The sequence below is a fragment of the Salmo salar genome, chromosome ssa29 (assembly GCF_905237065.1).
Source record: "Salmo salar chromosome ssa29, Ssal_v3.1, whole genome shotgun sequence".
NCBI classification, from domain to species: Eukaryota; Metazoa; Chordata; class Actinopteri; order Salmoniformes; family Salmonidae; genus Salmo; species Salmo salar.
Window position 1 is genome coordinate 20,993,875 of NC_059470.1, and position 14,447 is coordinate 21,008,321.

The 14,447-nt window shown below is 41.1% G+C and overlaps 1 protein-coding gene across 1 annotated transcript in view; it reads left to right on the forward strand.

The window, feature by feature from the left end:
* The first annotated feature begins 1,392 nt into the window (after positions 1 to 1,392).
* LOC106590335 (piezo-type mechanosensitive ion channel component 2-like) overlaps positions 1,393 to 14,447 on the forward strand; it is a 156,859-nt gene continuing 143,804 nt past the window's right edge. Inside the window, 1 exon segment of the mRNA XM_045710585.1 lies at positions 1,393 to 2,216. Coding sequence (XP_045566541.1) covers positions 2,153 to 2,216 — 64 coding nt within the window. The 5' untranslated portion in view covers positions 1,393 to 2,152.

Genomic DNA, 14,447 nt, shown 5'->3' on the forward strand with positions numbered 1-14,447 from the left:
CCACTGCAGCCCCGTCGATGAGAATGGGGGCGTGCTCGGTCCTCCTTTTCCTGTAGTCCACAATCATCTCCTTTGTCTTGAACCAGGTGGGATGGCATATCGCAGAATGCTGTGGTAGCCATGCTGGTTAAGTGTGCCTTGAAATCTAAATAAGTCACAGACAGTGTCACCAGCGAATCACCCCCTCACAATCACACCTCCTCCTCCATGCTTCACGGTGGGAACCACACATGCGGAGATCATCCATTCACCTACTTTGCGTCTCGCAAAGACAATGCGGTTGGAACCAAAAATCTCAAATTTGGACTCAGACCCAAGGACAGATTTCCACCGGTCTAATGTCCATCGTGCGTGTTTCTTGGCCCAAGCAAGTCTCTTATTCTTATTGGTGTCCTTTAGTAGTGGTTTCTTTGCAGCAATTCGACCATGAAGGCCTGATTCACGCAGTCTCCTCTGAACAGTTGATGTTGAGATATGTCTGTAACTTGAACTCTGTGAAGCATTGTTTTGGGTTGCAATCTGAGGCTAGTAAATCTAATGAACTTATCCTCTGGGTCTTCAATTCCTGTGGTGGTCTTCATGAGAGCCAGTTTCATCATGGCGCTTGATGGTTTTTGCCACTGCACTAAAGAAACTTTCAAAGTTCTTGAAATTTCCACATTGACTGACCATCATGTCTGTTCTTGCCATAATATGGACTTGATATTTTACCAAATAGGGCTAGCTTCTGTATACCACCCTACTGTGTCACAACACAACTGATTGGCTCAAACGCATTAAGAAGGAAAGAAATTCCACAGATTAACTTTTAACAAGGCACACCAGTTAATTGAAATGCATTCCAGGTGACTACTGTACCTCATGAAGCTGGTTGAGAGAATGCCAAGAGTGTGCAAAGCTGTCATCAAGTGAAAGGGTGGCTACTTTGAAGAATCTCAAATATAAAATATATTTTGATTTGTTTTACACTTTTTTAGTTACTACATGATTCCATATGTTATTTCATAGCTTTGATGTCTTCACTATTATTCTGTGTGTGTGTGTGTGTGTGTGCGTGTGTGAACATGCTCTATCTCTATGGTTATAACAACATAATATAGATTGTGTAGATCATATCCAAATAATATAATAGTGAACTACAAGTCCATGACCTGTCCCTGTGCAAGGCTCAACCCTTATTGCCCTTTTCCCGTTAGTCGTGTAAAATCGGCCCAGCTTGGAATCTGTGAGGGTTGGAGTTACCTGACCCAGAGGAGGGCTTGGAATGCGGTCGCCACGCCTGCGGCTCTCTGAGAGGAGGGGCGAGCAACATGTTAGGCTAGGCTACACGCTCACAGCCCTGCCCTGCGTCTACCTCCCGCTCCTCCTCATTGGGGACTAGGCATCATTCCCTAATTCTTGCCTGACTTCTGAATGGTGGAGTCATTTGTCAGTTACAGGGTGGTCTTGTGAAGTTTTCATTGAGGAGGACAAAATTGTAATCATATGAGGTAAAGCATAGAGCTGTGCGGGGCTGGGGCGTGCGCGATGTCCGTTAAGGCTACTCCGAAGGAAATTATAGTCACGCTTTTACGCATTTCCAAGTGTCTTTTCTTACCAAACTAAAGGAGAATTAAGAAACAGGACGCTTGACAAACTCCGTTAACTATCCAAGACGGAGATTATGAATATGCAACTTGCTGACCGTATTTCATAATTGTTTTCTGTTTTAAGCACGGTGCTGGAATTTAGAGAAGTATTTATTTACTGTAAGCGTGGTCCAACCGTTATCAACAGGTAGCCAGCCTAGTGTGGATAAACTGCAACATTGTTGTTACAACCACATTTTTCCCCTGTTAGAAATGGTGTACTACACCGCATAACGATTGTTATTCTACTGGCCCAGATGTTTAGGGTCTTGGATATGGGGTGTCGAAACTAAGGGCAGAGGAAGCAGCTGTGCCTAAACTTTTCTCTGCTGTTGGTTATGGCTTATCAAAAGCGCTGTTTTGGACTTGGACTTCTAAAAAGGATGTTGGAGACACCAACGGGACAATGCCCTCTCACCTGGACTTTGGAGAGAGCTGGACGGGTGCATTAAGATTCCCTAATGCCAGATAGCAGCGTATCACAATAAGACAGCTGTCTGTTTATATTTTATAAATCCTAAGGAATGGCTTCCCAGGTGGTGTGCGGACTGATCTTCAGGCTGCTGCTGCCAGTTTGTCTCGCTGCAGGTAAGCGGATTTTATTAAGCGTGTTGCTAAAGTTGCAGCTGCATTGATCATTGACAATCCAAGAAATATGTGCAATAATCTAGACATATTACTGAAGTATTTTGAAAAGTTATTGTTTTTTTTGGAACTTACCATATTGAATTGGAAACTTTCTAAACCAGTCCACTGGCTACAGTTGATAATAGCATAAACACTTAGAAAATAAAACAAGCAATAAAAATAATAAATACACATCCATATAATAACAATAATAATAATTATTCATTACTATTATTAATATTATTACTGAGCTAACAATGTATCCTCCATCAGACCCAGTTATGCAACGTTGCAACATCTAACAAAACAATAACTCAACTTAACTTGATGCAAGTAATAAACATTTCTTAATTATTGATCACTCGATAAAAAGTGCCAATATGAACTAATTTTAAGTGATACAAATATGCGACTAAAACAGTGTTTTTGTTCAGATTAATTCAAAGAAAAGAAATTGACTGTTTTGCATTTCGGGAATACTGTGTTGGAGGCCAAATAGGCTGTTAAGAAGCCTATTTGAAAATACGTTATTTTCTAATAACTTCAGAGGTAGCATCTAAGCACTAAACACTTTTTCGAAGTTTTGTAAAGGAGTTATGCTCAGATAATGAAATATTTCTGTTTTAGAGATTATGTTAGATGTGACTTTGTTGGATTGTGTCTGACACTGTGACTATCTTCAACGTTTTTAAAGTATGGTATGATTTCTTTGTTTTTTGTTTCAAAATTGCACCTTAATGTTTTTCAAAATCTTTGACTTTGGAACTCGGTGTTGTCTGTTGTCTGCTGTGGTTGGGTCCGTTCCTAGTGTAAACGAAGCGGCAGGTATCCTAGCGGTTAAGAGCGTTTGGCCAGTAATCGAAAGGTTGTTGGTTTGAATCCCAGAGACGCCTAGTTGAAGAATCTGTTGACGTTCCCTTTGATAAGGCCCTTAACCCTATTTGCATTGCTAAATTAAACTATGTGGATGGGGTGTCCTGCAGGACCATAGAACATCATTATATTGTTTAGCAGGACACTGGTCAGGTTGTCCTTGTCTGTGTTTCACTTCCTACCGTCAGAATATTCAGATTTATATATTCTCACTACACAAGAATTGTTCAAGATCTTGCAGTATGGGGACTAATCTTGCCTTACAAACGAAACCAAAGGGAGCGAGCAAATGTATGTTTTGATGCCTCAAATCACTAGTCAAAGGTTGTGTAGGTTTTATAACACAATTGATGTGATGTTAAAGATGTGGTAAAAATGAATATAAACAAATGACATTTCTAAGGACCAGATTGGTGAGATATTGGACCAGATGCCTGCTACTGTAAATTATTGGTCACAATGTTTGGATGAACCTTACCAGGGGTACACTGCCTAGGGAATCAGTCTCAGATTTGAAGAAAATATGTGATATCATTTAAGATATTTTATCAGCATCAACATTGTGTATTTATATACTAAAGACTGTAGGGTTGGCAAACTACGACAGCTAAGGACATTATTATTATATGACCAGGTATTCCTTTTCAAAGCAGTGCAAACTAATGTGAAATGAGCAACTTGCTGAGGTCATGTCACTTTTGACCATTGAAACCCCCAATATCTGTTATACATGAAACAATGGAAGTGTGGTTAGCTGGACATGGATGGACTGAGTCTATCAAATACGGCACAAAATGTCCACCAAATAAAGCATAAACCATTACACTTTTTGTTCTCAATGGCATCACCTCATAAGAGAGTCTTCATTGTGTATGCCACCAACACATTCTTTCATCGTTAGTTAGTTTGGCAGTGATAAAGATTTGTGTGGGAGACTATCAGCACCTCTCAAACCAGATGAACTTCCAACTTTGAAAGATGTTATATTACTAGTCCTCTGTCTTCCTTCTTATTTTTCCTCCCTTTTTAGTCCGTTTATCTGACTCTGTGCAGTCTCTTTAATGACACGCCCACACTCAATGGGAGGACGAGCAGTCAGATAGAGTTTCAGAGTCCCCTGGTAATGTGATTGTCCAGCGACATGTCTGTTCTATGACTCATGGTTTATCTGGAAGACTTGTTTATACAGACCTATCGAAGCTGGGCGACCAATACCAGTGCTGATTGATATCTCTTGTTTTGGAGGAGTTCAGTCAATTATCAACTCCCCATCCCCATGACTCACCATTGGCCAGATGGTGAAAATGTAGATCTCTACATTTTTGCAAGTGTCACCATCAGGGACAAAACATTTTAAACACGACGGAGATAAAAATTTGGCAGTAATTTCCTGCAATTCTACACATTTTGCCATGACTTATGCCATGTTCATATGATATCTGAGTTAGAGTGACTGACAAAATCATTGGGGGCTCCCTGGAGGTCAGAACCCCTGGGCACATGCCCTGCGTACCCGGTCAGTAATTCAGCCATGATAACTATAAGGTTTAGATTGCTGGCTAGACTTACTTAGCAATCTATAAAATGTTAGCTGACATGGGAAAATTTACTGACATATCAATAGGACAACTGCTGATGCATTACCACATTTTGAAATAGTTAAGATAGCACGTTGTGTATTCTACTAACAGTAAGTTAAGACCCCAACTGACTTCTTGGTTGGGGACCCCCGATTGTCCACAGGGCCCTAAGCAGCTGCTTATGTGACTTATGTAAAACAGGTTTTATGCTCAGATAATGAAATATTTGCTGTTTTAGAGATGATATTAGATGTGACTTTGATGGATTGTGTCTGACAGTGGGATTCTCTATAACGTTTTCAAAATATGGTATGATTACTTCGTTTTTAGTTTTTTCAAAATTGCTCCTTAATGTTTTTCAAAATCTTCTATGACTCTTTGAAACTTGGAGTGTTCTCTTGGCAGCTGTGGTTGGGTCTTTCCTAGTGGAAACAGGGAGGCGGGTATCCTAGCAGTTGAGAGCCTTTGGCCAGTAATCGGAAGGTTTCTGGTTCGAATTCAAGTGATGGCTTGGTGAAAAATCTGTAGATGTTCCCTTGGGCAAGGCACTTAACCCTATCAGATGGTGAAAATGTAGATTTCTTTTAAAGTGTCATTATCAGGGACATTTCTAGCATTTTGGGAGCCCTAAGCCAGATTTGGTTAATTCTGTTCCTGTAGAGTATGATAACATTGGATGACTCATTTTGAAGGGTGTTTTTCAAAGTGCAATTTGAGGAAGAGGGAGACAGACAGAGAGAGAGGGAGGGCAAGACAGATCCACAGATGACGCAATCGCTATTGCACTCCACACTGCCCTTTCCCACTTTGACAAAAGGAACACATATGTGAGAATGCTGTTAATTGACTACAGCTCAGCATTCAACACCATAGTGCTCTCCAAGCTCATCACTAAGCTAAGGACCCTGGGACTGAACACCTTCCTCTGCAATTGGATCCTGGACTTCTTAAAGGGATGTCCCCAGGGAGTGAGGGTAGGCAACAATACACGGGGGCCCCTCAGGGGTACGTACCTAGTCCCCTCCTGTACTTCCTGTTAAACCACACCTGCATGGCCGCGCACGACTCTAACACCATCATTAAGTTTGCAGACGACACAACGGTGGTAGGCCTGATCACGGACGATGATGATACAGCCTATAGGGAGGAGGTCAGAGACCTGGCAGTGTGGTGTCAGGACAACAACCTCTCCCTCAACGTCAGCAAGACAAATGAGCTGATCGTGGACTACAGGAAACGGAGGGCCTCCCCATCCACATTAACAGGGCTGTAGTGGAGCGGGTCGAGAGATTCAAGTTCCTCTGTGTCCACATCACCAAGGATCTATCATGGTCCAAACACACCAACAAAGTTGTGGAGAGGGCACGACAACACTTCTTCCCTCTCAAAAAGTTCTACAACTGCACCATTGAGAGCATCTTGACTGGCTGCATCACCGCTTGGTATGGCAACTGCTTGGCACCAGACAGCAAAACGATACAGAGTGTAGTGCAGATTAGAGGTCAACCGATTATGATTTTTCAACGCCGATACCGATTATTGGAGGACCAAAAAAAGACGATACCGATTCATCGGCCGAATTATTATTTATTTATTTGTAATAATGGCAATTACAACAATACTGAATGAACACTTATTTTAACTTAATATAATACATAAATAGTATCAATTTAGCCTCAAATAAATAATGAAACATTTTCAATTTCGTTTAAATTCTGCAAAAACAAAGTGTTGGACAAAGTAAAAGTGCAATATGTGCCATGTAAAAAAGCTAACGTTTAAGTTGCTTGCTCAGAACATGAGAACATATTAAAGCTGGTGGTTCCTTTTGACATTAGTCTTCAATATTCCCAGGTAAGAAGTTTTAGGTTGTAGTTATTATAGGAATTATAGGACTATTTCTCTTTATACCATTTGTATTTCATATACCTTTGACTATTGGATGTTCTTATAGGCACTTTAGTATTGCCAGTGTAACAGTATAGCTTCCGTCCCTCTCCTCACTCCTACCTGGGCTCGAACCAGGAACACATCGAGAACAGCCACCCTCGAAGCAGCGTTACCCATGTAGAGCAAGGGGAACAACCACTCCCAAGTCTCAGAGCGAGTGACGTTTGAAACGCTATTAGCGCACACTCTGCTAACTAGCTAGCCATTTCACCTGGGTTACACCAGCCTTATCTCGGGGGTTGATAGGCTTGAAGTCATAAACAGCGCAATGCTTGAAGAATTGCGAAAAGCTGCTGGCAAACGCACAAAGGTGCTGTTTGAATGAATGCTTACGAGCCTGCTGCTGCCTACCATCGCTCAGTCAGACTGCTCGATCAAATATCAAATCATAGACTTAATTATAACATAATAACACACAGAAATATGAGCCTTTGGTCATTAATATGGTTGAATCCGGAAACTATCATTTCGAAAACGAAATGTTTATTATTTCAGTGAAATACGGAACCGTTCCGTATTTTATCTAACGGGTGGCATCCCTAAATCTAAATATTCCTGTTACATTGCACAACCTTCAATGTTATGTCATAATTATGTACAATTCTGGAAAATTAATTACGACCTTTGTTAGGAATAAATGGACTTCACACAGTTCGCAATGAGCCAGGCGGCCCAAACTGCTGTATATACCCTGACTGCTTGCACGGAACGCAAGAGAAGTGACACAACTTCCCTAGTTATAAGAAATTCATGTTAGCAGGCAATATTAACTAAATATGCAGGTTTAAAAATATATACTTGTGTATTGATTTTAAAGAAAGGCATTGATGTTTATGGTTAGGTACACTGGTGCAATGACAGTGCTTTTTTCGCAAATGCGCTTGTTAAATCATCACCGTTTGTCATAAGTAGGCTGTGATTCAATGAGAAATTAACAGGCAACGCATCGATTATATGCAATGCAGGACACGTTAGATAAACTAGTAATATCATCAACCATGTGTAGTTAACTAGTGATTATGTTAAGATTGATAGTTTTTTATAAGATAAGTTTAATGCTAGCTAGCAACTTACCTTGGCTTCTTGCTGCCCTCGTGTAACAGGTAGTCAGCCTGCCACGCAGGCTCCTCGTGGAGTGCAATGTAAGGCAGGAGGTTAGAGCGTTGGACTAGTAAACGGAAGGTTGCAATAAGGAATCCCCGAGGTGACAAGGTAAAAATCTGTTGTTCTGCCCCTGAACAAGGCAGTTAATCCCCGTTCCTAGGCCGTCATTGAAAATAAGAATGTGTTCTTAATCTGACTTGCCTAGTTAAATAAAGGTTGTTTTTTTTTAAATCGGCTAATAGGTGGCCAAAAATACAGATTACCGATTGTTATGAAAACTTGAAATTGGCCCTAATTAATCGGCCATTCCGATTAATCAGTCGACCTCTAGTGCGGATGGCCCAGTACATCACTGAGCCAAGCTCCCTGCAATCCAGGACCTCTATACCAGGCAGTGTCAGAGGAAGGCCCTAAAAACTGTCAAAGACTCCAGCCAACCAAGTCATAGATTGTTCTCTCTGCTACCGCACAGCAAGCAGTACAGATGAGCCATGTCTGGAACCAACAGGACCCTGAACAGCTTCTACCCCAGCCATAACACTGCTAAATAGTTAGTCTGGGTAGCTATTTGGTTAACTATTTAACTATCTGCATTGACCCTTTTTGCACTAACTTTTTTGACTCATCACATACGCTGCTGCTACTGTTAACTACCTGACACTTTATTCCTAAATATACAGTGCATTCGGGAAATATTCAGACCCTTGACTTTTTCCACATTTTGTTACGTTACAGTCTTATTCTAAAATGATTGTGTGTATATGTATATATATATATAAAATACCTTACTTACATAAGTATTCAGACCCGTTGTTATGAGACTCGAAATTGAGCTCAGGTGCATCCTGTTTCCATTGATCATCCTTAAGATGTTTCTACAACTTCATTGGAGTCCACCTGTGGTAAATTAAATTCATTGGACATGATTTGGAAAGGCACACACCTGTCTATATAAGGTCACACAGTTGACAGTGCATGTCAGAGCAAAAACCAATCAAAGGAATTGTCCGTAGAGCTCTGAGACAGGATTGTGTCAAGGCACAGATCAGGGGAAGGTTACCAAAAAATGTCTGCAGGCTTGAAGGTCCCCAAGAAAACAGTGGCCTCCATCATTCTTAAATGGAATACGTTTCGAACCACCAAGACTCTTCCTAGAGCTGGTAGCCCAGACAAACTGAGAAATCGGGGGAGAAGGGCCTTGGTCAGGGAGGTGACTAAGAACCCGATGGTCACTCTGACAGAGCTTCAGAGTTCCTCTGTGGAGATGGGAGAACTTTCCAGAAGGACAACCATCTCTGCAGCACTACACCAATTAGGCCTTTATGGTAGAACGGCCAGACGGAAGCCACTCCTCAGTAAAAGGCTCATGACAGCCTGCTTGGAGTTTGCCAAAAGGCACCTAAAGGACTCTCAGACCATGAGAAACAAGATTATCTGGTCTGATGAAGCCAAGATTGAACTCTTTGGCCTGAAGGCCAAGCTTCACATCTGGAGGAAACCTAGAAACATCCCTACGGGGAAGTATGGTGGTAGCAGCATCATGCTGTGGGGATGTTTTTCAGCGGCAGGGACTGGGAGACGAGTCAGGATTGAGGGAAAGATGAACGGAGTAAAGTACAGAGAGATCCTTGATGAAAACATGCTCCAGAGTGCTCAGGACCTCAGACTTGGGCGAAGGTTCACCTTCCAACAGGACAATGGCCCTAAGCACACAACCAAGACAATGCAGGAGTGGCTTCGGGACAAGTCTCTGAATGTTCTTGAGTGGCCCAGCCAGAGCCCAGACTTGAACCTGATCGAACATCTCTGGAGACCTGAAAATAGCTGTGCAGCGATATTCCCCATCCAACCTGACAGAGCTTGAGAGAAGAATGGGAGAAACTCCCCTAATATAGGCGTGCCAAGCTTGTAGCGTCTTACAGAAGAAGACTCGAGGCTGTAATCGCTGCCAAAAGTCGTTCAACAAAGTACTGAGTAAAAGTCTGAATACTTATGTAAATGTGATATTTGAATGTTGTTGTTTTTTGATAAATGTGCAAAAATGTATAAAACCCTTTTTTGCTTTGTCATTATGGGGCATTGTGTGTAGATGGGTGACAAAAACATGTATTTAATCCATTTTGAATTCAGGCTCTAACACAACAAAATGTGCAATAAGTCAAGGGGTATTAATAATATTTGAAGGCATTGTACATGATGGTCCAAGCAGAAGCAAACATTTGTCTGGACTTGGTGTCAAATACCTAGGGAGAAATACTTCAATTTCTGGGGGGGGGTATACATGTGTGATTATTATTCCATTTCTGGTCAGTTGGTTGAAGTTTAATCTAAGTTAACGTGCCTCTAAAGCAATTGATGCCATTATCAGTAAAACAGTTTATGGCCCATTGTTAAAATAAGATGGGGTTTTATCACTCTGTAGTTTCCTGGAGCTCTCTCTCTCTCTGTCTCTCTCTGTCTCTCTGTGTCTCTCTCTGTCTCTCTGTGTCTCTCTCTGTCTCTCTGTGTCTCTCTCTCTCTCTCTGTGTCTCTCTCTCTCTCTCTCTCTCTGTGTCTCTCTGTGTCTCTCTCTCTCTCTCTGTGTCTCTCTGTGTCTCTCTCTCTCTCTCTGTGTGTCTCTCTCTCTCTCTCTCTCTCTGTCTCTGTCTCTGTCTCTGTCTCTCTCTCTCTCCCTTTCCTTTGGCTTTATAGTCAGACTATTCATACAGTTTTATCTGAACTGTTTCCTGTCTATAATCTGACAGCAGTGCCACTGAAATACACTCAGCCACCTGAATGGACCTTTTGTGCGGACTCCCCCAACCACACAGAACCCAGAGCCCCCACACACACTTAAGCAATCACAGACAGACTACTAGAAACAAGCCAGTTGTATATCACACCTGTCTGGTTTCAAGAGCTAAAGATGTGTGCTAAAGTGGCTTCGGGACAAGTCTCTGAATGATCTTGAGTGGCCCAGCCAGAGCCCGGATTTGAACCTGATCAAACATCTCTGAAGAGACCTGAAAATAGCTGTGAAGCAATGCTCCCCATCCAACCTGATAGAGCTCGAGAGGATCTGCAGAGAAGAATGGGAGAAACTCCCCAAATACAGGTGTGCCGAGCTTGTAGCGTCATACCCATGAAGACTGTAATCTCTGCCAAAGGTGGTTCAACAAAGTACTGAGTAAAGAGTCTGAATACTTATGTAAGTGTGATATTTCAGTTTTTTATGTCAAAAAAACTGTTTCTGCTTTGTCATTATGAGGTATTGTGTGTAGATTAATGAGGGGGGGAAACTATTTAATTAATTTTAAAATAAAGCTGTAACGTAACAAAATGTGGAAAAGTCAAGGGGTCTGAATACTTTCCGAATGCATGGTATGTACTGTACATATCTACCTCAATTACCTTGTACCCCTGCACATAGACTCGGTACTGGTACCTCTTGTATATTGCCAAGTTATCATTACTCATTATGTATCTATTATTATTACTGCTGTTATGTGTTTTACTTTTCTATTATTTCTCTATTTTCTTTCTCTCTGCATTGTTGGGAAGGGCCCGTAAGCATTTCCCTGTTAGTCCACACCTGCTGTTTGCAAAGCATGTGACGAATAGATGTTTTATTTGAGACGGTGGTCTTCCAGTCACCTGATGAAACAGCTTCTTGAAGGATAGTTTGTATCTTATCTGTCTCACTTGAAATAAGAGTGACGGTATTTGCCTTCTTAACAAATGATAGGACATAAGAATCCATGAGCTTTTAGACCAAGTAGAGTGATAGCTGTTTCTAACTATACATCTCAACCAGTGAGAGTAATGTGTAAACAAAAGAAGACATTATACCTGAGTGCTATTTCATGTTCCAGACATAGCCTACTGCCCCCTCAAGTTCCCCTCACAGCGCACTGGTGACCATCAACCATTTTTGTTTAGCTTTTATTAAAGCTTTTTATGCAGTTTTCTCTTTGGAAAAACACTTTTTTTTTGCACGGGTCCCCAGGATGTATACAGAGACTATAAAGTTTATAGAGAGCTGCGCCGGTGAATGAGCTAAATGGGTAAATGAAGCCGTGCATGGCTGGAGAGGAGGGGACCAGTGTTTGTACATGGTGTGCCGCAAGGCTTTCCAGATAACTTTAAGCTGTCCCTTAGCCCTGAGTCTTGCCACGCACGCCTCTTCTCTGCCCTGGAAAACAACTGGTACTGGAACTTTTGGAAGCCTCATTGGCTCTGCTAAATGATCGTGGTGGCTGCCATTTGTGCTGAGTTACCCAGCATCTCCCCTTGATTAGTCTGAGAAGATGAGCATTTAAATGAGGCTGGGATTTTAGTGTGCGCTGCCCCAAAAACACATATCGCTTTCCCTCCTCTTTCTTATCAGTAAAACATCTCTCTCTCTCTCTCTCAATTCAATTTAAGGGCTTTATTGGCATGGGAAACATATGTTAACATTGCCAAAGCAAGTGAAGTAGATAGTAAACAAAAGTAAAATAAACAATACAAATGAACAGTAAACATTAACAGTCTTTAGTCAATAAGTATTCAACCATTTTGTTATGGCAAGTCTAAATAAGTTCAGGAGTGTTTATCATGATTGTTGAATGACTACCTCATCTCTGTACCCCACTTATACAATAATTATCTGTAAGGTCCCTCAGTTCAGCAGTGAATTTCAAATACAGATTCAACCACAAAGACCAGGGAGGTTTTCCAATGCCTCGCAAAGAAGGGCACCTATTGGTAGATGCATTGAATATCCATTTGAGCATGGTGAAGTTATTAATTACACTTTGGATGGTGTATCAATACTCCCAGTAACTACAAAGATACAGGCATCCTTCCTAACTCAGTTGCCGGAGAGGAAGGAAACCGCTCAGGGATTTCACCATGAGGCCAATGGTGACTTTAAAACAATTACATAGTTTAATGGCTGTGATATGACAAAATGGAGGATGGATCAACAACATTGTAGTTTACTCCACAATACTAACATTATTGACAGAATAAAAATATTCCAAAACATGCATCCTGTTTGCAACAAGGCACTAAAGTAATACTGACTTTCTGTCCTGAATACATATTGTATTGTTTGGGGCAAATCAATACAACACATTACTGAGTACCACTCTGCATATTTTTTATTATAGAGGTAGCTGCATCATGTTATAGTTATGCTTTTAATTGTTACAGACTGGGGAGTTAAAACACAAGGCCAAATCTACACTGGAGTTGCTTACCAAGAAGACTGTGAAGGTTCCTGAGTGGCCAAGTTACAGTTGTGACTTAAATCTGCTTGATAATCTATGATAATGATTAACAACCAATTTGACAGAGCATGAAGAATTTTGAAAATAATAATATGACAATATAGGGGCAGCAGGTAGCCGGAAGGTTGCTGGATCGAATCCTCGAGCTGATAAGGTAAAAATCTGTTGTTCTGCCCCTGAACAAGGCAGTTAACCCACTCTTCCCTGGTAGATTCTCATTGTAAATAAGAATTTGTTGTTAACTGACTTGCCTAGTTAAAGGTAAAAAAATGTTGTCCAGGTGTTGGAGAACTCTTATAGACCTACCCAGAAAGGGTCACAACTGTAATCACTCTCAAAGGTGGTTCTAACATGTATTGACTCAGGGGTGTGAATACTTATGTGAATTAGATCTATCTGTATTTAATTTTCAATAAATTGGCAAACATTTCTAAAAACATATTTTCACTTTGTCATTATGGGGCATTGTGTGTAGATGGGTGAGAAAAAAAATCGATTTCATTCATTTTGAATTCAGGCTCTAACACAACAAACTTTGGAATAAGTCAAGTGGTATGAGTAATTTCTGAAGGCATTGTACATGATGGCCCCAGCAGAAGCAAACATTTGTCTGGACATGGTGTCAAATACCTAGTGAGAAATATATCCCCCAAAAATTGGGTATACATTTGTGATTATTATTCCATTCCTGGTCAGTTGGATAAAGTTTTATTTAAGTTAACGCCATTATCAGGAAAACAGCTTTTAGCCCATTGTTAAAATAAGATGGGGATTTATCACTCTGTAGTTTCCTGGAGCTCTCTCTCTCTCTCTCTCTCTCTCTCTCTCTCTCTCTCTCTCTCTCTCTCTCTCTCTCTCTCTCTCTCTCTCTCTCCCCCCCCACTTGGCTTTATAGTCAGACTATTCATACAGTTTTATCTGAACTGTTTCCTGTCTATAATCTGACAGCAGTGCCACTGAAATACACTCAGCCACCTGAATGGACCTTTTGTGCGAACTCCCCCAACCACACAGAACCCAGAGCCCCTCCCACCCACTTAAGCAATCACAGACAGACTACTAGAAACAAGCCAGTTCTATATCACACCTCACAGCGTCTGGTTTCAAGAGCTAAAGATGTGTTTTTGTTTTACCTTTCAATTCTATCTCAAGTTAATTATAGGATGACATTGTGTGTGAAATAATGGGGTAAGAATAAGATTCTTTCCAGTTTAGTAGGTTTGTTAATCTTACAGTGATAGTTTAATTAGAAAGCCTTCTGAATAAACCCATCGATTACGTTCTTTAGTATACTGTATTTAACACAGGCAAGACTCCTGGATGCAGGGCCGGACATCATTTATACATCATTTATTTCGGACATCATTTATACAGCTCAGAAATGTAACTTTGGCTGGAGGGTACTTAGTTTAGGCTAAGGCCCATATACCTTG